Genomic DNA, 24359 nt, shown 5'->3' with positions numbered 1-24359 from the left:
AACTGTTGGAAGGTTTTCTCGGCTGCCTAGGAGAAATTTCAGATGTAATATATCAATTACAGAACCTGAACGGGATTTTGTATGTGTAAATAGCTTGAAAAGCCTTACAGTTGCTGTTATATCCTGTGTTTTAGTAGGATGATTGATTTTACCCAGTTTTTGCTGTTAACTGATTGTAGTGTACCCACACACACTTACCTGGCTCAAGATGTCAGGTCAAGATGAAGTCTGCCATCTAGTCCTATACAAAAGCGAAGGCTCCGCTAACAACTTATTTTGTCCCATTGGCTAGAGAACGGATGATCTATTGGAAATAGCAAACCCATCATTACACCTTAAGAAATGAAGCTTCTTTATAGGTAGAAATGTGTTTATATTTGTGCTATGTAATGATAAATGGAACAAAGGTCAAATTATCCTTTAAGCATACTGAAGCCTGAAAAAGATGTTTAAGGAAATAAATACCTAAGTAGTGATTTCATGCATGACCATCCACTATTTTATCAAAATCTAATTCGGTTCAAACTACAGAGGATGTTGAAAATTCATGACAGTTTCATATTTGCTTTTTTCTTTGTAGATGTACTCAGTCATGTTGTGTTTAATACTGAATTTCGCAGGTATAAAATCCCTGATTCAAGACATCTTTTATGCCTATTTCAAATTCAGGAGCTTCTTTTGACTTGAACTTGGTGGGAGACCTGTATAACTGATACAGTGGCAAATTCTAGGAGTAACCTAGTTAGCTTTTCCTTTCTACATTTCACCAGGAAACGATAAGACAAAGGTATCTGAGCCTTTGTAACTTCAGTTAAAAAGTTAACCTTAAGAACCAGCAGGATAACATTCTCAATAAATGATACAACAAGAATTTCAACAGCAGTTAATGTTTTAACTGACAATCTTCCTTTTATGAATTGATTGGCACCACATGTGGATTACTGCTTCCATTATGACAGTTCACTTCCTGGGATTTGCCATTTTGAGAATATGAAATGATGAGAATGAATAAAAGTGCACAGACCCTTGCATACTAATTAATGCAAGACCTATGAGGAATGCAGTGTAAAAATAAAGGAAGCAAAAATGCATTTTTACCTGTGGAACTTTTGGAAATTGCATAAATCTATGGTTTTCCAGCAGAATTTTCAATCTGTTAAATTGAGCATAACTGGAAACATGAAAGTAAAAATTGAGGCAGTAGCATAAGCCAGTGTACTGACTTAATCAGTGACTGAGAACACCGCTAGACATACCGGAAACAGGCGCTTGTCCTCTACACAACAGGTGACTTAATCGGCTATGTGGCATTTAAGTCCATAAAACATTTCACTGTCAATGTTTCAGACAGACAGGCTTAGACAGTCTTCATCAGTTTTTGATTTATATGGTAAATGTTCTTAGTCATCCAGGGAATGTGGAGTTCAGTCACATTTAAGACAACCTAGAAGAGAGAAAGTGAAATATAAATATTACACATTTAAAATGAACTATTTTATAACATTTCTAAAAGTCTTAAACAGAAAGTTTCCACCGAAAAACTTTTCCAGAAAAACATTTCAATATAGATAGCTACAATTTTTTCTGATGATTTAGGCTTTGGAATGTATCAAAGTTGTTCCTTGGACCAGAATGATAGAAGAGAATAACTAGGATTTTCATAGTAAGGGGGCCGGAAGAATGGAAGAGCTGTGCCAGAGGAACTCCTGTGTTTTCTTTTTGCAAAAAGAATACTGGGTATTACTGCTCAAGAACGTGAGCCAGAGCTAGCAATTCCCAGGACTTACTATGTCTCAGTGGTCATACTACATAAAATCTGTGATTTTTTCTAAATCATAAAAATGTTAAATTAACATACATTTTAAACTCAGCATTTGTGATTCACAAGAAGTTCTTGTCAAGAAGTGAAGCTTCAATTTAAATGTTACTTCTGTGAAGGTATGAGTATATACTCAAGATCTTTTTATATTCATTATTCATGAAGTGTTTCATTAAAATGTTCAGTGGTCTATATTCTACCCAAACAAAACCTAACTTGATTACAAAAGAGCCCACTGTGAGATTAAATTACACAATAGCTATTCTTAATACTGTATTTTTAAAATAAACTTTTATTCTTAACTTCTCCCTTATTGTCATTACAGATATTTGAAGCATCTTTACCTTGGAAGCCTCAATGGTACAAGGTGTAGCTCTCACATTCTTCAAAGAATTTTCAAAACTGCCACCACTTGATGTATTATTCATTGAATTTTGCTAATGATAGATGAGCAAAACGTACTCTGGATACAGAATGAATAGGCAAGCCACAGACTGGGAGAAAATCAGAATACATGTATCTGACAAAGTATTTATATTCAGAATATATAAAACACTCCTACAACTCAATAAGATAAACAACTCACTTAAAAATGGGCAAAAAGCACTAACTGAAAACTGTACTTTGGAATAAATACTAAAGTAATTTAATTTATTTCTAAACATCTAAATGCAATCAAGTTACTTTGTAAGACAATCTGTGATTTGAACTTTGGGGGTTGGGGGGCGGTGGTAACTTTAGCTGATTGTTTCAAGTGGATCCTGCTCCGTAGTGGCATTTCTTGGAAATAAAGTCACCATCCAAGCGTAGTTATTTCACAAGGGTACACTTGTTATTAGTTAAAGGTTCCAGGATCAACATAAGGATAGGCGAGGAATTCCCCCAGTTTGTTGCCTTCTGAATCATAGTGGAGCATTCGGAAGCAAACATCACAAAAGAAACATGGGTCCTCAGGTGCAAAACTGTCATTGTTTGTCACCCATCTGTAGTTAAAAAAAAAAGGTATAGCATTACAATCAACTTTCTCATGCTGTAAGTTATGATCTGTAGTAATATGTATACATAACATTCCCACTATTGCCTTATCATTCTATCTTAATACATTACAATAATCCTTTATATGAGTTTCTATATATATATAGACATATCACTACCAAAACTGCATAAGGCAAAAGGGCAATTAACAGAAACACTGCAGAAAGCTGTTTCTCTGAAAGACTTTTTAAAGGTAAGTAGAGAATAATAATAGATATGTATTTGAAAGCATCATATACTTTTGCCATGACATACCTGTACTCCAAGTAACTTTTAATATGAACATCATTTTCTTCTAATAGGCCATCTTGAAAAACCAAAATAAATTAGATGCTACAGGCCTGATAAACTTTTGCTTAATTTATCTTTCTAACTGGTAAATTATTACTGGTTAATGTGAAACTCCAGCTGTTTTACCTAAAAAAATGTTAGAGTGTATACAAATGGGAATATGGGCAACATTATTCAACTGAGGCTTGCTTTTTTTTTTGGCCTGAGATGTTACTGGTCATAGTAAGATGAAAATGCTATGTTTTGGTCTACCTCAATTCTACATCTCATGGAATGCTTTAACATTTCCTGATTTCCATTTTGATCTGATAAATAATTTATTAATTATGTTTTCTTATTAATCATTTAGAAAAGCATATTGTAAGCGAGGAGCCCAAAACAAATTGATGATACTAAATTCTTCCCTTTTCCTCTGAATGGTTTTATGATTCTGATCCACAGTTAAGAAATAATCTAAACATGCAGAATCATGTACAGCAAAAATTTTATAAAACCATACTTTGATCTCATATATGAAATGCTGTTAGGTTTTCATGGAAGAAAAGCTGACTTTGTAAACTACAGACAAGAGGCAGAAAGAACATGGCTCCCTGATGACACTGAGCATTGTATCAACCAAACTAGAGTCTGCCCTACACCAGACTTCCACTGTACGTGGGAATTCATTTCCTTATTGTTTACAACGTGGGTGTAACCTACTAAAGTGACCTGCAGCACTTCCCTACTAGATAAAGCACTTTTGTATTATTTATACCCCAAAGCATAAGTCCTCAGATTCAGAATAGAAAAGAACTGAAATACCAAAAAGGAAAAGTACTTGACAAATGAAAACCAATACTTCTCAAAAAATAGGTATCACTTACCTGGCTGTGTACATTTTACAAACAAAACATTTTCTGGTCCATAGCCAATGCTTTTTGATAAGAAGGGGATAAAGTGTCCTATCCAAGCAGTCATCACGATGCACAAGCCTTTTGTACATGAGAAAATAAATGAAGATACTAAGTACAGTTTTTGTGATCTGTATAGAAATATATCTGTACCTCAACATTAAGAACACAGCAGGTCTATTTTTCAAATTTTTGCTTACAAAGATACACGAACAAACTGACTTGTTACACTGGGTTTGACCAAATAGTCTTCCACAAAACACTATCTCCAAAAGAGCATTTTGGATTAAACAATGTTTTCTTTCTTGTGGAACTTCTCAAATCTCTTTATGATAGTGTGCACTGTAACTCTAAGAGGGAGATACTGTATGCAGCTTTTCTTAAATGTATTCCATCAAAAGAATCTTTGCTCGATACTTCGTACCTTTTTTTTGGTGAGAAGGATTGGCCCTGAGCTAACATCTGTTGCTAGTCTTCCTCTATTTTTATGTGGGATGCCACCACAGCATGGCTTGATGAGCAGTGTGTCGGTCCACGCCCAGGATCCAAACCTGCAAACCCCAGGCTGCCCAAGCAGAACACATGAACTTAACCACTACACCACTACACCACTGGGCCAGCCCCCTTTTTTTATGGAACATAGTTTGAGCAACTGTTTCATTTAACTATTTTATCTAGCTATTTTACCTAGATTAACTGGTTATGTGTTACTACATGGCTCTTGTTGCTTACTGTCCCCCTTATTAGAATCCAAATCTGGCACCTGGTATAATGTGAATTGGTAGGACTTTAGTTTTAGGTGTCAGAATTAAAAAATTCTAAGTGGAAGTCAATCTCCACTATGCCACTAATAAGCTGAGTGGGTTTGGGTAAATCCCTTAACCATGCTCAGATTCTTTTCTGAAAAATGAAGGGGCTGATAAGAATATTCTAAAGGCCTCTGACAGTTCTAAAACTTGATTTTTCTTTTTGGTAAGAAAGAGCAGCAATATATCAACTTCACCAGAAAATGATTATTAAACTTTTAAGTTTGTCAACTATTAAACTGTGGAATGGCACTGAATTAAAAAATCCACCTGTAAGATAAAAGTGACTTTTCTGGGGCTGGCCCTGTGGTATAGTGGTTTAGTTTGGCGCACTCTGCTTAGGCAGCCTGGGTTCACGGGTTCAGATCCCTCACAGAGGCCTAGACCACTTGTCAGCCATGCTGTGGCAGCGATCCACATATAAAATAGAGGAAAGACTGGCAGAGATGTTAGCTCAGGGCTAATTTTCCTCAAGCAAAAGAAGAGGAAGATTAGCAACAGAAGTTTGCTGTGAGCTCAGGACTAAAATTCTTCAGCAAAAGAAAAAACAATGACTTGTATTCTAAATTAGGTTCAAAAAACAACTTAGGAAAATCCTACTGCAAATGCTTAATAGGTGTAAATTGTTTTTCCAAGTTACCTTGAGTTTAAGGAATGACACTGGACAGCAATATGCCTGCACTCTAAGAAATGGAAGGAAACTAAGATCATCAGAGAAAAGTGGACTGTCTTCCATTTTATGCTTATTCTGAGGCACATTCTCCTTCAGTGAGTGGAAAAGCAGACAGAACAGCTTATATAACATTTAAAGAACACATCATTGAAGAAAGAAACGTACATAATTAAGTCATATAAATCCATGAGGTGTATGTGCTCTCGTGACTCTTGCTTCAGCAATTCTTCCACTAGGGCAACTGTTTTCCATTCTTAACTGTTTCTTTTTAATTTAGCTCCTCAGCACCCCTCTACAGAACTATTGTAACTTTGGTTGAATAGAATTTAATGTTTAAATTATGATGAGTTAATACTACTTCCACCTAAGCTACACAATTGACTGTGGGTTCCTCTTACTGTGTAACACTATGTTTTCCAGCTACTAATTCTCTCACGTTTACATTTGCTTAGGTTTCAGTGTACCTGTCACTAATTCAGTTCCCTGTTCTCTGAGAGAACGGGAAACGTACTCTCCACGTGGGTTATGCACCAATGGGAGGTCTAGCAGTTCTAGAAATCCTTCCTGGGTCCCCCGTCCTGCTCCAATCTCCGGACTAAGCTGTTCTCTAGGTCTGCTATCCAACCATCATTCTGGGACTTCTCTTTCCTATCATTGAGTTCCTTTTATGTCTTATCTATTCAGCTTTGCATTCCATGTTTTTCTTTTTTAAGGTTTAGTCTTCATGTGAAGTACTTCCTCTGGTAGCTTCCTGAGAATGAGTGCACAGGAGGTAAATTTTTGGAGAGTGGTCACTAAGATGCAAGAAAAGTAAAAGCAGGGACTTTCTAAAAGCAGTTCCTATTAGTGGGATAATAACAGCATGGGTATATCATTGCTCCACAAAAAACCTTTAAAATGGCCTCTCAGAAGAATCAAACCAGGGAAAGAGCAGAGCTCATTCCTATATATTAGTCCTCCATAAATTGAGATTGCCTGAGTGAGGAAATGAATAGCCCTATTCATGAGGAAGAGAGATAGCAGCTATACAACATGTGTGATTAATCCCCAATCTCATTTTAGACTACTTTAGTTCTTCCCACTTCAAACCTCTATCAAAGCATCAAGACTTCACATTTGCCAAAATTAGAATTACTCTTCTCTTCCCTTAGTTCTTTTTATCTCCTTTAACATTTTGGCAAAAAGACAAGGAACCTAGAAAAACAGTTTTAAATTAGTAAAGCAAAGGGCCTACAGGAGATACAAAGTGGATGACAACTACCTTACTGACAGCGTCTAATATACAAATGGAGATACCTTTAAAAGTATTTACAGATTTCTAAAACCTTCTAATAAACAGTAAAGAATTTATTACAGACTTTCCAAACAATGAACAACAGGATGCAAATGGGTGCAGAGTTGGTCATTGCATGGAAAGCAGATACTGACTTTTGCTGCTTCCGAGCCAAGCGGCAGCAATGATTACTTTTATTCCTCTTATTTAAAGAAAAAAAAACCTGTTCTTTTTATACTGTGAAATAAAGAAGAGAATAGAACAAAGAACAAAATGTCCCGAGTGCTGCCACTTACCTTATGTCGGTAATGACAACAACATGTTCACAGTCTCCCTGGTGACAGTATAAGTAAGGAAAACCCAGTTTAATACACAAGTCATTGAAGGTGAAATCTTCCATGCTTGCAGTCTGAAACTTTCCATAGCCTCTATCATGCGACTCTGACCACTCAATGATGGTTCTGAGGGGGGAAGGTGAAGAAGTATCATTGCCCCACAGAAAGCTCACTGTGACAGAAGACGGTGTGTGACTGCAGCACTGCACAAAACCTGGCTCCCTCGATTGACTGGATAGTTGCCATCGTGAGATGAAAACTGAAGTGGTTGATACAAGTTGGAATTAGGAATTCTGAATTTTTCTTCACTCATACAGCAGCAGTTCTCAAAGTGTGGTTCCTGAGACCCCACAAGGGTTCGTGAGGTTAAAATTATCCTTACAATAAACCTAAAATGTCATTTGCCCTTTTAAGCTCTTATTCTCTCATAAATGACCAGTTTTCTGGAGGCTACGTGATGTGTTATCACTTCAGATCAAATGGAAAATGTACAGTGATGCCACTCTTCTCGTTATTTTATTTTGGAAAAGTTATTTTTCACAAAATGTTAATTGTTAACCTGTATTGGGATTATTTACATTAGTTAATATTTAAAATATTTTTTAGTTCAATTTCTAATATGGTAAAATATTGATAGTTATAACCCACATAAACAAAAGCTCTTTGGAGTCTACTATTTACAGTATAAAGGAGTGCTGAGACCAATAAGTTTCAGAACTGCTATATTAGAATACAGATACAAAAGGCTGTAATGAAAGAGAATTTATATAAACAAAAAATATGCATATATACTCTAGTTGCTAGGACACAATAAAAGTACAGTCTAATACTAGATATAGATTTTTCATGTAAGTACTTAACCAACTATATATATATATATATACCTACATATATATACACTCATCTAGGACAAACGATAGTTTACATTGGACATGTAGAAAAAATGGTGAAAGATTAATTTACTGCTATCAACTAAATATGAAGACAGATGAATAAAATGTTGAAGTGGAATTTAATTTTTTTTAGATGTATCTAAGGCTCAATACAAGATTTACTGTAATTCCTAAAATAGTAGATAATACATTTAAAAAATAATTCCGGACAGCTGGCAAAGGTCTTGAAATGGTCTATTTATGCCTTTAGTAGGAAAATTTTCTTTTTCGAGTAAAAATTTTTGATTAACCTTTTAATTTACTTGATTACTAATTTACGATTACTTTTTGATTAATTTTGATTATTAGTACCTAGGCCAACCAGATGAAATAACTTTGAAAATATTTTCAAGGTTGACCCCAAAGCAATCTTAACAAAATAATTCCTTGGCAAAGAGCCTTAAGAGACCACTAATAGGAGTTGTGGAGATAGCATTATTTTGAGAACTAGAAACAGGAAAGACTTGGAGGAGACTCTTGGGAACTTACCTGCTCAAATCCCTGCACTCGGGGTATCTTCTATCATTGTAAAACGTTCCTTCAAAATAGAAGAAGGCTGACTTGTAGAGGTCCTACAAGAAAACAGATGGCATCAAGGGAAAGTTCACTAATTAACAATTATGAAATTGCTCTAAGTATTAATTCAAAATTTGTATGTCATAAAACCATACTAATTATGTTTTAACAATAACTTTATGCAACTCACAGAATAGGCTCAGCTTATTAATTTAATATTTAATGGGAACCTCCTATGTGACAAGGATTGTGTTAGTTACCAGAGATAAAGCTGTCAAGACATGATTCTTGCTGCTATTTTCAGTTTTATCATATTGCTGTTTTAATCACTAGGTTTGATTTAAATTTATATAATCTCCTGAGATTCATGAAAGGAATCCAATTAGAAATGAAATAAACTTCAATATTATTTTATTATATGAATACACAGCAGTGAGTTATTTTGGATAGAACAAAAAATTAAACAAAGTCACGTCTTTGATGTTTCCCATAACAGCAGTGATCATGGAGAGAGGTTTTTCTGTCATTTAAAAACTAATTTCAATGTGCTTTTATCAAAATTCTCTCTTTATATTTTCAGTAACTCTTAGGCAGAATGTGAATTTCTGCTCTCACTTAAGCAGTCTTGCCCAGAATACCACAGTCACTGCACAACTGGTCTGAACCCTCAGGTTTCCTAACCTTCATATACCAGACCTTCCATCAGAGGGGCGTCTCTTAATCCTGACTGCATGGCAGAATCCACAAACATCCAAGACCACGTTTCACCTCAGGTCCCTTAAACGACAATCTGAGGATGTGACACACACAAACATCCAAGACCACGTTTCACCTCAGGTCCCTTAAACGACAATCTGAGGATGTGGCCCAGGCACCAGTGTTTTCCCAGGACCCCCAGGAGACTCAAATGTGCACCCAGCGTTGAGAACCACTCTGTCAGACTTGTCTTTCCCCATATGTGTAGAATTAGACCCTTGGGTGAGGGTCAGAAGACCTGGGTTCTTTTCCTTAACCTACACCTAGTCCTCAGACCTCAGTTTCCTCACCTGTAGAATGAGAGTAATATCTGCCGTGCTATCTTACAGGACTGTGATGAGAATCAAAAGCAGTTTACGAACTGTAAAAAAAGGTAAGTTTCAGGTAATAAGATAATTTTACCCTAAAATAGCCTAATTCCTCTCCTACTTCTCTGAAGCTTCTATTTTTCTTAATTTTCTTCATTCCCCCAGTTACAGATATCCAGCATTGGCATCAAACACCCTTACAAGACCGGCTGTGCTGTTTCTCCTTGGACTGCTCACTAAATCTCCCTGATCCTGCTTCCTCGTGCAAAACATGAGTAACGCCATTACTGTCTTTCCAGGCGGTTGTACAGATAACAGGATGTGACCTACTATAAAGCCACCTCTGGCTACTCAACACAAAGCCTGCATATGCTCCTAAACCCCCAAAGAGGTGAGCTGAGCTAGGGTCCAAAATAAAGGTTCTGAAACAATAACTATTGCCTTATTTTGGAATCAAAAACAAAGTTTGGTGTATATAAAATATTTTTCATTACAAAATGCTTCTATAGAACTTCACCTTGGGGGCCGGCCCCGTGGCCGAGTGGTTAAGCTCACATGCTCCACTTTGGCGGCCCCGCGGTTTTGCGGTTCAGATCCTAGGTGTGGACATGGCACCGCTTGTCAAGCCATGCTGAGGCAGCGTCTAGAAGGACCCACAACTAAAAATATACAACTATGTACCGGGGGGCTTTGGGGAGAAAAAGGAAAAATAATCTTTATAAAAAAAAAAAATGTCAGGGCTGGCCCCGTGGCCGAGTGGTTAAGTTCGCGTGCTCCGCTGCAGGCGGCCCAGTGTTTCGTTAGTTCGAATCCTGGGCGCGGACATGGCACTGCTCATCAGACCACGCTGAGGCAGCGTCCCACATGCCACAACTAGAAGAACCCACAACGAAGAATACACAACTATGTGCCGGGGGGCTTTGGGGAGAAAAAGGAAAAAATAAAATCTTTAAAAAAAAAAAAAAAAATGTCATCTTGAGTGATTTAGGGGATCTTAATGCCTTTGGCATAGGGGAACACTAAAAGAACATGAATGTTTTCCATCTAAATCCTAAATCATCCATTAATAACCTCTTCTTATCTCAGTATACAAATGGATAGACCAGTTAATTTTTAAAGGTAACCAGAGATCCTCACTAACTAGTTTCCCTATTCTGTCAGCTAGTTTAGCTGACCAAGTTCCAAGGTGGGTATGGGGGAGGAATCACCATCCAATATGGAAAAACTTGTCTAAGAAGTTACTTCTGTTGTTAATGTTACATAAGAGTCTACTATTACAATTTTCATATTATAAACAAAGTAACTTTCGATAACTAATATGATCATTTGAACTAAGTCGTTATTTATAATTTTAGGCATCAATTGGTCATTTATTCTCTTGCTAACATTCAAATCAACTACATTAGAACTTCAGAAACAGTCCTAGGATCTGCTGTGAGGAAAATGGTAATGGAAAGAAGTGCTGGAGAACACGGGTAAAGAAATTTTTACAATTTAGTTTATGTTACTGTTTTTCCTATATCAAGTAACAGAATAATATGTGTGTAAAGGATTTTCTTAGAGCTTCTCTAAGAAAGACCCTAAGAGATTACTGACAAAAAAAGATTAATCTGGGGCCGGTCCCGTGGCCAAGTGGTTAAGTTCCCGCGCTCTGCTTCGGCGGCCCAGGGTTTCACCAGTTCAAATCCTGGGTGCAGACATGGCACTGCTCGCTCATCAAGCCATGCTAAGGCGGTGCCACAATAGAAGGACCCACGACTAAAAATACACAACTATGTACCCGGGGGCTTTGGGGAGAAAAAGGAAAAAATAAAATCTTAAAAAAAAAAAAAGATTAATCTGAGCAAGGTAAAAACGATCAACAGATCAGACATTTTAAACATGAGGGAATATGTAAAAAAAAAAAAAAAACTTAAGCAGAAAATACTGGCACTGATTTTATACGTATATTTTAAAATGCACTCCATTCTTGAAGTACTATAGTCCAAAAACAAATGTTAGCAAAACATTACATTTTAGACATAAGCTTTTAAGAGAGACTTGAATATACTGGCCCAATTCTAGTCTTCTCACGTACCAAATCAGTCAAAGAAAGTATTTTATTCAAAAGTCTTGCTTATCGGCTGGAATAAAGATTCCCATTTCCCCAGGGCAAGAACTGCAGCTTACTCCTTGTTCCACGACTACCAGTGGAACACACGCCAAATATCTCCCTGTCAAAGCAAGCACTCTGACTTAAGGACTTATTTTCAATTTTGTTAGATGTGACAATGGCATGAGGTGAAGAGATGAAATAGTTCTGGCAAAATGCTAAGAACTGTTGAAGATGGGTAATGTGTACATAAGGGCTCATTATACTATTCTCTTTCTTGTGTGTGTGTTTAACATTTTGCAAGGCAAAACTTAAAAAAAAAACATCATAAAATAAAAATACCAATCAACGAAATAAAAATCTTTCACGGGCCAAACAACTGTTAGCATCGGCAAAATTTCACTTATTTATATGGGTTCACCTTTCTAAAACAGCTGGAGAACAAGGAAGCAAATAAAGCAAGTCTATGAACAGGCAAAGTTTCCACAAAGTCCATGTACTAGAAGCTCGTCACTGATCACAGCACAGCTCAAGTTTCCGCTCAGTAAACAAGGGTGGGAAAAACATCGAAAACCAGACATAATGCTAACGCGGCACAGAAAGCACATGGGGCTTTGAAGGTGAGCTGACAAGCGTCTGGATCCAGCTTCCGCCACTGCTTATTGAACACAGGCACCTCAAGACAATGCTCCGCCCCATCTTCTTCTTACCTGTAAAATGGTGATCATTCTTTCCAGAGACAGCGTATTGTACATCTAGCACATGGTAAGTGCTCAATAATCAGAGGATATTGTTTAACAGATGAAAGAGACAGAAAGAATAAAACAGCAGATGGGTAAATATTTTAAAGTCTGACTGTGAGTCATCCAGCCCCCTGCTTAGGAAGCTTTGCTGAAGGCATCATCACTGATGTACAAACACAATAAACTAACCCAGCTGCTTAAAACTCTCTCCAGGGTTCCTGGAGCTAAGACTGATTCCCAGATATGACTCAAACCGCCTTGAGCAAGTGATGACGCGGTTGGAACGAGGAGGATGAACTCAGACTGTTCTTATTAAACTGATTTTATAAAGTTTATAGTTACACTTTTTTTGCAGGGTTGAGAAACTTTGCAGAACATTGCTTCTCCTTTAAAAGAAAAGAGAAATCTCTTATTTCCCGGTCTGCATACAGCCTTGAAACTCCACATATTTCTCTTTCATCTAATCTTTATCTCCAAGAGCACTAGGATGGCAAACCTAAAGAACCCAAATATCTTAAAACCATTTTCAACATAACTCAAAAACTATTTAAGTGACATCTATGTGAGTGATGCTAGCCTCCGTGACAGTCACCAAAAAGAGTGAAACACAGCCAGCCTTGTGGGCAGACAGACATCAAATAGTATCAGCATATTATTATAAGCTCCAAAGTGGACAAATGAAATGGTGCCACAGTCACGAGGAGAGGAGAGTCAGGGAAAATTTCATGTAATGAGTTTTGAGCTGGCTTTGGAAATATGAACATGAACTCACCAGATGGAGGGAGGGAAAGGGCTTCCTACCATGTTCAAACACTCAGAAGCATAAAAAAAAAGTATGGCCTGCTTGAGGAAGAGAAACAAATTTATCACGGCAGGAGCCTAAGGTGTAAAAGTAGGGGGTGAATAGTATGGAAAGTTAACTTGGGATTCATCATTACAAAAGGTCTTATAAATCAGCCTAAGGAGTCGACTACAGGCACTGGAGACCTACTGAGATTCTTAGATTGGAGAATGACAGGATTGATCGCTCTTTAAAGACTTAATTTTTTTTAAAGCAGATTTAGGTTTGCCACGAAATTGACAGGGAGGTACAGGGATTTCCCTGCCCCCACACATGCACAGCCTCCCCCATTACCAACATCACTCACCAGAATGGTACATTTGTTACCAAGGATGAACCTACATTGACACCTCATAATCACCCAAAGTACACAGTTTACCTCAGAGTTCACTCTTAGTGTTTGATTTGTTTTTGGAAGACATCTTGAGTGGCATGAATAGGACACTCTAAAGGAAGGAAGACCAGTTAGGAAGTCTCTACAATAGTTTCAGAAGAAGATGCTGAGAAGCTGAAGTAAAGCACATGACAATGGAAAAAACAGAATCTGGAGCTATTAAGGCAGAATAAACAGGAATGAAAAGGGAGAGTGTCATCTGAAGAAAAAGGGAGATGGCAGAATAACGAGTTTCATATTAATTTAAACCTTGAACTTGAGGTATCTGTGGTTCATTCCTTTATTCAGCAAATAACTGGGTGCTTCCTCTGTGCCACACATCAGCATAGCAATAAAAACACATCACTGAGCAAAACAAAGTCCCTACACTCGTAGGGCTTATATTCAAGTTAAGCAAGACAGACAATACAGGATGTCAAGTAGTGATAGTGCTACTAAGGAAAATACAGCCTGACAGGGGAAGAGAATTGTAATCTGGATGCTGTATGCAAAGACCTCTCTGTTGAGGCAACATGTGAGACCAGGAAGAAACAAAGGAAGGAGCCATCTGAATATCTGGGTGTTGAACATTCTAGGGCAAGGGAACACAAGATACAAAGGCTCCGAGCAGGAGCCTGCTTAGTATACATGAAAAACAGCAAGAAGGGCAATGTGGTTTGAAGGCAACAACTGAGGGAGAAGCTGTTGGGATATGAAGTTAGGAGGGAGAAAGGGCCAGATAATGGACCGTTTGTAGACCACAATAAGGACTCTGTACTTTACCCTGGATATTAGAGGAAGCCTCTGGAGATCTGACTGATACTTGAACAGCATCCTTCTGGCTGGCACAGTGGGTAACTAGGAGGGTGGATGGGGGCAGGGAGGACTGTCAATAGGCTGCTGCTGGAGTCCAGGCAAGAGATGATGGTGGGTTAACCAGCCCGGTACCAGTTAAGGATCACACACATGGGCAGATCCTAAATATGTTTTCAAAGTAGAGCCAAAGCACTTGCTGATGCCTTCAACGTGGGATGAAAAGGAGGCAAGGATGACATCAAGGTTTTAGCCTAAGTAAGCAGGTGCAGAATGGGCGTATTTACTAAGATGGGAGCACCGGGAAAGGTATAGATTTGAGGGGAAAGAGAGATCCAGAGTTTGCTTTTCAACATATTAATTTGAGATGGCTATTAGACATCTAATAAAGAATGTCAGGGAGGCTGTTGGATATTTAAGTCTGGAGTTCAGAGAAGATGTTGAAATTGGAGATATAAATCTGGGAGTCCTGGTATTTATAGCTATGAATCTGGACAAGATCACCTAGGGAGCATATATAGAGGAGAGGTCTGAGGATTGATTCATAGGGCTTAATAATATAAATCAGGAAGATGAGAAGCATCTAGCAAAGGAATTGAATCAGTCAGATAGGAAGAAAATCAGGTGGGTATAATGTTCTAAAAGCCAAGTAAAGAAAGTGTTTCGAGGAAGGAGGAATATTCAATTGTGTCACAAGCTGATGAGACATCAAAGATGAAAGCTAACAATCTATCGTGGCATCAATAAAAGTGATTTTGGTGGAGTGGCAGGAACAAAAGTGAGTGCAAAATAAAGTGGGGAGAGAAAAAGAGAAACTGAATTTAGGTACTATTATTGATTCATTATTAACTATTATTAACTCTTGAGTCAGTTTGCTGAGAAGGAAGCAGAAAGACAAGGTGGTAGGTGAAGACACATGATTAAGAGGAGGTTTTAGGATGGACGATATTCCAGCACATCTGTTTATAGATGGGAAAGCCAACAGAATGGAAAAAACTGATGATGCAGGAACAAGAGGGGATAATTACAAGAACAAAGTCCTTGGTTGTGCAGTCAGGGATGGGGTCCAGTGGACATGCAGATTGGCCTTAGAGAGCAGGTTTAGTCCATCCATTGTAACAAGTGGGCAGCAATGTGTACCGGCAGATGGGTAGATGGCTAAACATGGGTAAGAGATGACGGAAAATTCTTCTCTGATAACTTTATTTTCTCAGTGAAATAAACAGCAAGGGTTTCAGCTGAAGGTAAGCCATGAGGAAAAGATGTTGGCAGTTTCAGAAGGAATAAAAGAGTTGCCTTGAAAAGTGGCAGCGTGAATCCACAAGAGAAGTGCAGTAAAAATGCCAGGCAGCACTGAGGTTAAGTGGAAATGTCCAGTAGGTACTTAAAATAATGGTCTGGAGAGGGCGGCCCCGTGGCAGAGAGGTTAAATTCGCACACTCCACTTCAGCGGCCCAGGGTTCTGCCGGTTCGAATCCTGAGTGCGGACATGGCACTGCTCATCAAGCCATGCTGAGGCAGCATCCCACATGCCACAACTAGAAGGACTCACAACTGAAAATACACAACTATGTACCCGGGAGCTTTCGGGAGAAAAAGGAAAAATAAAATCTTTAAAAAAAAAAAAAAGAGAGAGAGGAAGAGATAGGCATGATGGAACAGCACAGAAGAAGAAAGCATTTCCTGGAATATTTACAAGCCTGCTAGAGTAATCACTACCTCCTTAGCTTATTATTATTATTTTCTCTTATTTTATGGGGGTAAAAAAACCCCATCTTACTTTACTGATGTGCTCAGGGGCTTGATCAGGAGTGTTGCTGAATTCCCCACCAATCTGGAGGTCACTGACACAGCAGATTGAATCTCTCAGTTCTGTAAGCTTCTGACTGCCCAATACCAGCATCGTCTGATATGGTTTGTGTTCTTTGTGCTAAAAGTCAAATGGTAAATAAATAAGTGTTCACTTAGAGACAAAGCAATTCAACTATAAAACTTGATATGACCAAATCAAAAGTTACTAGTTTTCTTAAGTTATCCTCATTTTGGTGTTCTGCATTTTCTTAGATTCTTATTTGTCTACTTTGCATCCATTAATTACAGGTCCAAACTAATGGTCAAAGTTGTTTATACCTCCCCTGTGATCCAGAGCCTATATTCTTTTTTATTTCTTTTAATTTAATTTTATTTTTCCTCTTTCTCCCCAAATCTCCCAGGTACATAGTTGTATATTTTCAGTTGTGGGTCCTTCTAGTCGGGCCATGTGGGACACGGCCTCAGCATGGCTTGATGAGCGGTGGAATGTCCGCGTCCAGGATCTGAACCCTGAAACCCTGGGCAGATGAAGCAGAGCGTGTAAACTTAACCACTTGGCCATGGGGCCAGCCCCAGAGCCTATATTCTGAAACCACCTCTTTTATCTAACTCTCACACACCAAGCCAACATTCCCCTTGTCCTAAATCAATCCAGAGCCAGGTACCAGGCAACTAGGGACGGCCCCTATACCCCAGAGCCCACTGGAATTATTCAAACTAGCCAATCCTAAACTGTTGACCCTGTCCTACCTTGCCTTTCTTCAAAAAAACCCCAATAAAGGCTGTGGCCTGTGCTTTTCCCTCGATCCTTGCTGCCTCTCGACTGACACTTGTGCTTCCCTGTGGCCCTGCACAGTGTGGCTTAGCCCCTCCTCTCAGGAAATGTAAGTAATGAAAATCTTCTTTCAGGGGCTGGCCCCATTGCCAAGGGGTTGAATTTGCACGCTCTGCTTTGGTGGCCCAGGGTTTCGCCAGTTCGAATCCTGGGCATGGACATGGCATTGCTCATCGAGCCATGCTGAGGCGGCATCCCACATGCCACAACTGGAAGGACCCACAACTAGAAATACACAACTATGTACCAGGGGGCTTTGGGAAGAAAAAGGCAAAATAAAATCTTAAAAAAAAAGCCAAAAAACTTCTTTCAACAGCATTAGCCTCTAACGTTGGCACTCAGTCACCTGGGTACATGGGTACAATTGAGACACTCGCTGCTATGGTCTGGATGTTTGCATCTGCCCAAAATTCACATGTTGGAATCCCAATGCCCAATTCGTGATGGTATCAGGAGGTGGGGCCTTCGGGGTGATTAGGTCATGAGGGTGGCACCCTCATGAATGGGATTAGTGCCCTTATAAAAGAGATCCCATAGAGCTCCTACCGCTTCTGCCATATGAGAAGTCTGCCACATGGAAGAGCACCCTCACCTGATATCCTGGCACCCTGATCTTAGGACTTGCAGCCTCCAGAAATGTGAGTAATAAATTTCTGTTGTTTATAAGCCACCTGGTCTGTGATATTTTGTTACAGCAGCTGGAACAGACTAAGATACTTGGCAACAGAACTTTTTTAGTTTGAGCTAAACTTTACAATCAAAATGCTACTAAAAATGACATTAGCCTAAAGAGCCTTTAGAATATAACTTCATCTGCAGCACTGTCTTCTAAAATTTCCTGGAAGATTACCTCATTGAAATCAAGCAATCTATACGCTACCCTCAGGTTATAAATCCAGAGGTTCAGTTTTATTGGTTTAGTATAGTTTAGTTTTGTTTGATAATCTGAGTTCTTAATCAAACAAGGTAATTGGTACTAACTATATCCCAGATGCTTCATAAAAGCCTATTTATTCACAAGTGGAATTTATGTATAGTAACACTGCAATTAAACCTTATCAAGGCTTATGACACATCTATTTGGGGAATCAAGAATACATACCCTCTGGGCTGGGACAGAGTTCTTTTTATTAGATACTCCTAAGAAATTCCTGGATACCCTCGACCTGTTACTTTTCTTTATTTTCATCAAAGAAGCACCATCTTTAGCTAGTTCACTAAGTTTCCAAGTATTGTGAACTGATGAGCAAAGGTCACCCTACTCCTTCACCAGTCACCTAATCTGCAAAAAACCCTTAAGGATTCATATAATTAGAATCATTGTGGATTTATATATACTTTCAGTTGCTTCTAGTGCAGAAATCAAGTATATATTCCAACACTATAATCAAAATCATATTTATCAAGAGATTATTTGAAACTTGACCTTATTTATGATATTCATTATTAAAACAAACAACCCAAAATTACAGCCAGCATTTCAGATAAGATTGCATATGCCTGCATTTATTTTGAGTCCCCAAGGAAGGTGATTCTTCAAATAATTAAATGCTTTGACAAAAGTCACTCATATTATCTGTGAAATTCAAAAGATTTTACTACTCACCTTATGAAAAATAACAGGGTACAAGATATTCACAGACAGGATAAGCTCCCCTTCTTCAATCATGTCTGCGGGATTTTCAGGCTTTTTTCCTATGGCATGTGACTCCTAAAGGAGGAAAACGCATTAATAAGAGACCTTAAAATCAGATGCTGTGACCCAGATGAGAGGCAGTGTGGAATAATGTCTATACGCAAGGGCTGGAGTCAGACAGCCCTGGGTTTGACTCCTGATTCTACTTCAAGAAAATTGTTAAAACCTCCCTAACCTTAAGTTACATATTCTGTAAAAAAACAATAAATATTTATTTTACAGAACTCTTGCTGGGAATGTGTACGTAAAGACTCTAATAAGATTTTTGGCAATAAGTGCTTAGCAACTGATGATAAAACAGAGCATCAACTAATGTTGGTGTAACGCTGGCACTTACAACACTTTTACATGCCTCCTTTCGTATTATTATGACATACTTTTGACACATGAAGCTCAGAGGTTCAGATTTACCCAAGTAAATCAGTGAGTTAGGATGCAAATACAGATTCATTTGACTCTAAAACCTCTGCTTTTTACAACGTTGTCACATCTTTAATACATCACCCTCTTTCATATGTGTTTAATAACTATAAAATGGGGGCCACCTGGATGACTGGATAAGAAATAAAGGTGCAAAAGATGTTTTAAAAATAAGTGGAAGTGACATCACACATAATGGCAGAGTAGGAAGGTCTAGGGATCAATTCCTCCACCAAAGCAACCAATAAGATGGAAAGGAAGATGGAAACCAACTATTTTGAAGTCTGGACCTGATCAGACTCTTATATCAACCAGGGGAGTGCTTGACGAAGGGATAAGCTGCTGATCTTCCACAAGGAAGCAGAAGGTGCAGACCAATGACCACCCCCATTCCTCAGCTCCATCACAGGAGTGTAGATAGCAGCCCATGTTCCTGGAGCAGATGGCTGAGGCCAGGACAGGCAGTGGGGACCTTGTTCTCCAAAAACTGGGGTTGTGTGTTTTGGTTGGTCTGGCAATGACCTGAGGGCCTGGTGCACACACCTGCCTCGGTTTGGGCCCTCTTGTCAGCAGTGGCTTCCCCTAGGAGCAGCTATTGGAAAATTTAAAGAAATAGGGCCCTTTTTTTTCATTTGTGGAGACAGACATTTAAAGAAATCTTGGCCAGGTCTCTGGCTGACCACAGAAATAATGAAACAGAAACATCAGTGACTATACACAACAAGGAATACACACATTGGAAAAATAGTTAGGATAAGTCACAGATACCTCTAGCCCTCAATAAGGAAAAAAGCATACTCAGAATGTCCAGTTCTCAATAAAAACTTATAAAACACACAAAGAAACAGGAAAATATGGACCATTCACAAGAAAAAAGAATTTGACAGAAACTACCCCTGAGGAAGCCCAGACACTGAAATTACTAGTCAGAAGACATTAAATCAACTGTCTTAAATATAGTCAATAACCTAAAGGAAACCACAGACAAGGAACTAAAGGAAATCAGGTTCTTCAATATGATTAACAGCTGATTTCTCACCAAAAACCATGGAGTCAAGGAGGCAGTGGTTTGATATATTTAAAGCCATGAAAGAAAAACCCTGTCAACCAAGAATTCTATACCTGGCAAAACTACCCTTCAGGAATGAAGGGGAAATTAAGACATTTTCAGATAAACAAAAGCTGAAGGAGCTCGTTACCAGTAGACTTGCCCTATAAGAAATGCTAAAGAGAGTTCTTCAGGCTGAAATGAAAAGACCTTGACAGTAACTTGAATTCATATGAAGAAACAAAGAACACTGGGAACACTAACCGCAGAGGTCTATGTGAAAGCCAGAGTCACTGCACATTTGGCTTTTAACTTTTTTTCCAAAAGCAAATGAATGAAACAATATTTATAAATTTATGTTAACAGACACATAATATATAAAGGTGTAATCTGTGACAGTAACAATATAAAAGGGAAGGACTATATGTATAACAGAGTATCTATGCTTCAGGATACTACTGAAATAAAGTTGGTATTATTAAAATTAGCTTGTTATAATTTTAAGATGTTAATTGTAATCCCCAAAGTAACCACTAAGAAAAAAGTAGGACATATACAGAAGGAAAGAAGGGAAACAAAACAATACACCATAAAAATTCAACTAAATACAAAATAAGGCAGTAATGGAGGAATTGAGGAACAAAACAAAATATACATACAAACAGCTAAGTGCAGAAGTAAATCCTTATCAGTAATTACTTTAAATGTAAATGGACTAAACTTTCCTATTAAAAAGGCAAAAAGACTGGCAGACCGGATTAAAAAAAAAACTTGATCCATCTATACACATTCTACAAAAGACTCACTTTAGATATGAAGACACAAAGAGGTTGAAAGTAAAAGAATAGAAAAAGACATTCCATGCAAATAATAACCAAAAGAAAAGCTAGGATGGCTGTATTATTGTCAGACAAAATAGACTCTGAGTCAAAAACGGTGACAAGAGACAAAGAAAGACATTACATATAATAAAAGGTACAATCCAGCAAGAAGATACATTAATTATAAACATATATGCAGCTAACAACAGAACTCCAAAATATATAAGGCAAAAACTGAGATAAATGAAGGAAGAAATAGATGGTGCTATAACAATAGTTGGAGACTTCAATACCCTATTTTCAAGAATTAGTAGAACAACCAGACAGAAAATTAATAAGGAAATAGAAGATTTGAACAACACCATAAACCAATGAAACCTAACAGACACAGAGATCTTCCTCAACTTATGATGAAGTTACATTGAAATAAAACCATTGTAACTTGAAAATATCTTAAGTCAAAAATGCACCTAACGTGCCAAACACCATACCTTAGCCTAACCTATCTTTTTTTTGTTGAGGAAGATTAGCTCTGAGCTAGCATTTGTGCCCATCTTCCTTTACTTTACATGTGGGACACCTGCTACAGCATGGCTTGATAAGTGGTGCTTAGGTCCATGCCTGGGATCTGAACCAGTGAATCCCCGGCCACTGAGTGGAGCATGCGAACTTAACTGCTACGCCACCAGGCTGGCTCATGGCCTAACCTATCTTAAATGTGCTCAGAACAATTACATTAGTCAGTTGGGCAAAATCATCTAACACAAAGCCTATTTTATAATAAAGTGTTGAACATCTCACAAAACCTATTTTATAATAAAGTGTTGAATATCTCACGTAATTTATTGAATACTGTAACAAAAGTGAAAAAGAGAATGGTTGTATGGGTACAGAATGCTTCTAAGTGTATCAGTTATTTAATTATTGTGTGACTTAATTAATAATTGTGTGACTGACTGGGAGCTGTGGCTCTCTGCTGCTGGCCATCATCATGAGAGAGTATCATACTGCATATCACTAGCCCAGGGAAAAAAATCAAACTTCAAAATTTGAAGTACTAATTTGAAATACAAAATTTGAAGGTTTCTACTGAATGCATATCACTTTCACACCATTGTAAAACCAAAGAATTGTTAAGTGGAACCATCGTCAGTCAGGGACTGTCTGTATACAGAATACACCCATCCAACAAAAGGAGAATACATTCTTCTCAAGTGCACATGGACCATTTTTTAAGACAGAGCACCAACTCTTAATAAATTTAAAAAGATTGTAATCATAAAAATTATCTTTTTTGATCACAATTCAATGAAACTAGAAATCAGTACAATGAGAAAATCTGAAAAATTCAGATATGTGGAAATTAAATACCACACTCAAACAACCAATGGGTCAAAAAGGAAATCACAAAGGAAATTAGAAAATACCTTGATGGGGGCCGGCCCCATGGCCGAGTGGTTAAGTTTGCGTGCTCTGCTTTGGTGGCCTGGGGTTTCGCTGGTTCAGATTCCAGGTGCAGACATGGCACCACTCATCAGGCCACGCTGAGGCAGCGTCCCACATGCCACAACCAGAAGGACTCACAACTAAAAGCATACAACTATGTAGCGGGGTGCTTTGGGGAGAAAAAGGAAAAATAAAATCTTTAAAAAGAAAAAAAGAAAAGAAAATACCTTGAGACAAATTAAAATAAAAACGCAACATAAGAAACTTAATGGGATGCAGCGAAAGCAGTACACAGAGGAAAACATACAGCTGCAAACACCTACATTAAAAAAGAATAATCTCAAATCAATATCTAACTGTATACACTAAGGAACTAGAAAAAGAAAAGCAAACAAACCCAAAGCTAGCAGAAGAAAGGAAACACTCAATACTGACTCAAGAAGAAACAGAAAATCTGAATAGACCTATAACAAGGAGACTGAATTAGTAATTAAAAATCTCCAAACAAAGAAAAGCCCAGGACTAGATGGCTTCACTGGTGAATTCTACCAAACAGTGAAAGAAGAATTAACACCAATCCTTCTCAAAGTCTCCCAAAAAATCTGAAGAGGAGGGAATAATTCCTAACTCATTCTGGGATCAGTATACTCTGACACCAAAGCCAGACAAAGACACTACAAGAAGACTACAGACCAGTATCCCCCATGAACATAAATGCAAAATCCCTCAACAAAATACTAGCAAACCAAATTCAGCAACATATTAAAAGAATTATATACCACAACCAAGTGGGATTTATCCTCAGGACGCAAGGGTGGTTCAACACATGCAAATCAATCAATGTATTACACTACAGGAACGGAATGATAGAAAAAAAAGTATTTCAATTGATGCAGAAAAAGCATTTGAGGGGCTGGCCCCATGGCTGAGTGGTTAAGTTCGTGCGCTCCGCTGCAGGTGGCCCACTGTTCCATTGGTTCGAATCCTGGGCGAAGACATGGCACTGCTCTTCAAACCACGCTGAGGCAGCGTCCCACATGCCACAACTAGAGGGACCCACAACGAAAAATATATAACTATGTACCAGGGGGCTTCGGGAAGAAAAAGGGAAAAAATAAAATCTTTAAAAAAAAAAAAAAGAAAGAAAGAAAAAGCATTTGACAAAATCCAATACCCTTTCACAATAAAAACACTAAATAAACTAGGAATAGAAGGGTACTTCCTCAACACAAAAAAGGCCACATATGAAAAACCCACAGCTAAAATCATACTCAATGGTGAAGGACTGATAAGGATGTGCACTTTTGCCACTTCTATTCAACATAGTACTAGAAATTCTAGCTAAAACAATTAGATAAAAAAAGGAAGAAAGGGAAAAAGGAAGGAAGACAGAGCAAGGAATCAAATAGGAAAGGAAGAGATAAGGGGCAGCCCCATGGCCGAGGGGTTAAGTTTGCACGCTCTGTTTCAGCAGCTCAGGCTTTCACCAGTTCGGATCCCAGGGGCGGACATGGCACCACTCATCAGGCTATGCTGAGGTGGCGTCCCACATAGCACAACCAGAGGCACTCACAACTAGAATATACAACTACGTACTGGGGGTCTTTGGGGAGAAGAATAAAAAAAAGATTGGCAGCAGTTGTTAGCTCAGGTGCCAATCTTTAAAAAAAAAAAGAAAGGAAGAGATAAAGTTATCTCTCCAGATGACATGCATGATTGTCTATGTACAAAATCCTAAAGAATCCACAAAAAACCTGATAGAGCTAATAAACAAACTGAGCAAAG

At 38.2% G+C, this 24359-nt stretch overlaps 1 protein-coding gene and 1 long non-coding RNA gene across 3 annotated transcripts in view; one reads left to right on the top strand and one right to left on the bottom strand.

Annotated features, from left to right (window-relative positions):
* Nucleotides 1-2442: 2442 nt before the first annotated feature.
* The window catches only part of SNAPC3 (small nuclear RNA activating complex polypeptide 3), a 37950-nt gene continuing 16033 nt past the window's right edge, over nt 2443-24359 (bottom strand). Inside the window, exons 4-9 of one of the 2 annotated variants that reach the window (XM_070590127.1) lie at nt 18750-18854; nt 16277-16426; nt 8544-8626; nt 7084-7248; nt 4009-4116; nt 2443-2802 (exon numbers count right to left, since the gene is read on the bottom strand). In XM_070590127.1, the coding sequence (XP_070446228.1) occupies nt 2655-2802; nt 4009-4116; nt 7084-7248; nt 8544-8626; nt 16277-16426; nt 18750-18854 (759 nt within the window). In that variant the 3' untranslated portion in view covers nt 2443-2654. The remainder of the gene's footprint in view (nt 2803-4008; nt 4117-7083; nt 7249-8543; nt 8627-16276; nt 16427-18749; nt 18855-24359) is intronic. The other variant, XM_070590128.1, reaches the window with a different exon arrangement.
* On the top strand, nt 7684-10068 carry LOC139078564 (uncharacterized). The gene is made up of 3 exons (XR_011531576.1): nt 7684-9343; nt 9408-9699; nt 9800-10068. It is a non-coding gene; the product is annotated as an uncharacterized lncRNA (long non-coding RNA).

The sequence above is a fragment of the Equus przewalskii genome, chromosome 22, assembly GCF_037783145.1.
Source record: "Equus przewalskii isolate Varuska chromosome 22, EquPr2, whole genome shotgun sequence".
In the NCBI taxonomy this organism is placed as follows: domain Eukaryota; kingdom Metazoa; phylum Chordata; class Mammalia; order Perissodactyla; family Equidae; genus Equus; species Equus przewalskii.
The sequence above is the reverse complement of the archived record's forward strand: the minus strand, read 5'-3'. Positions and strand labels throughout refer to the sequence as shown.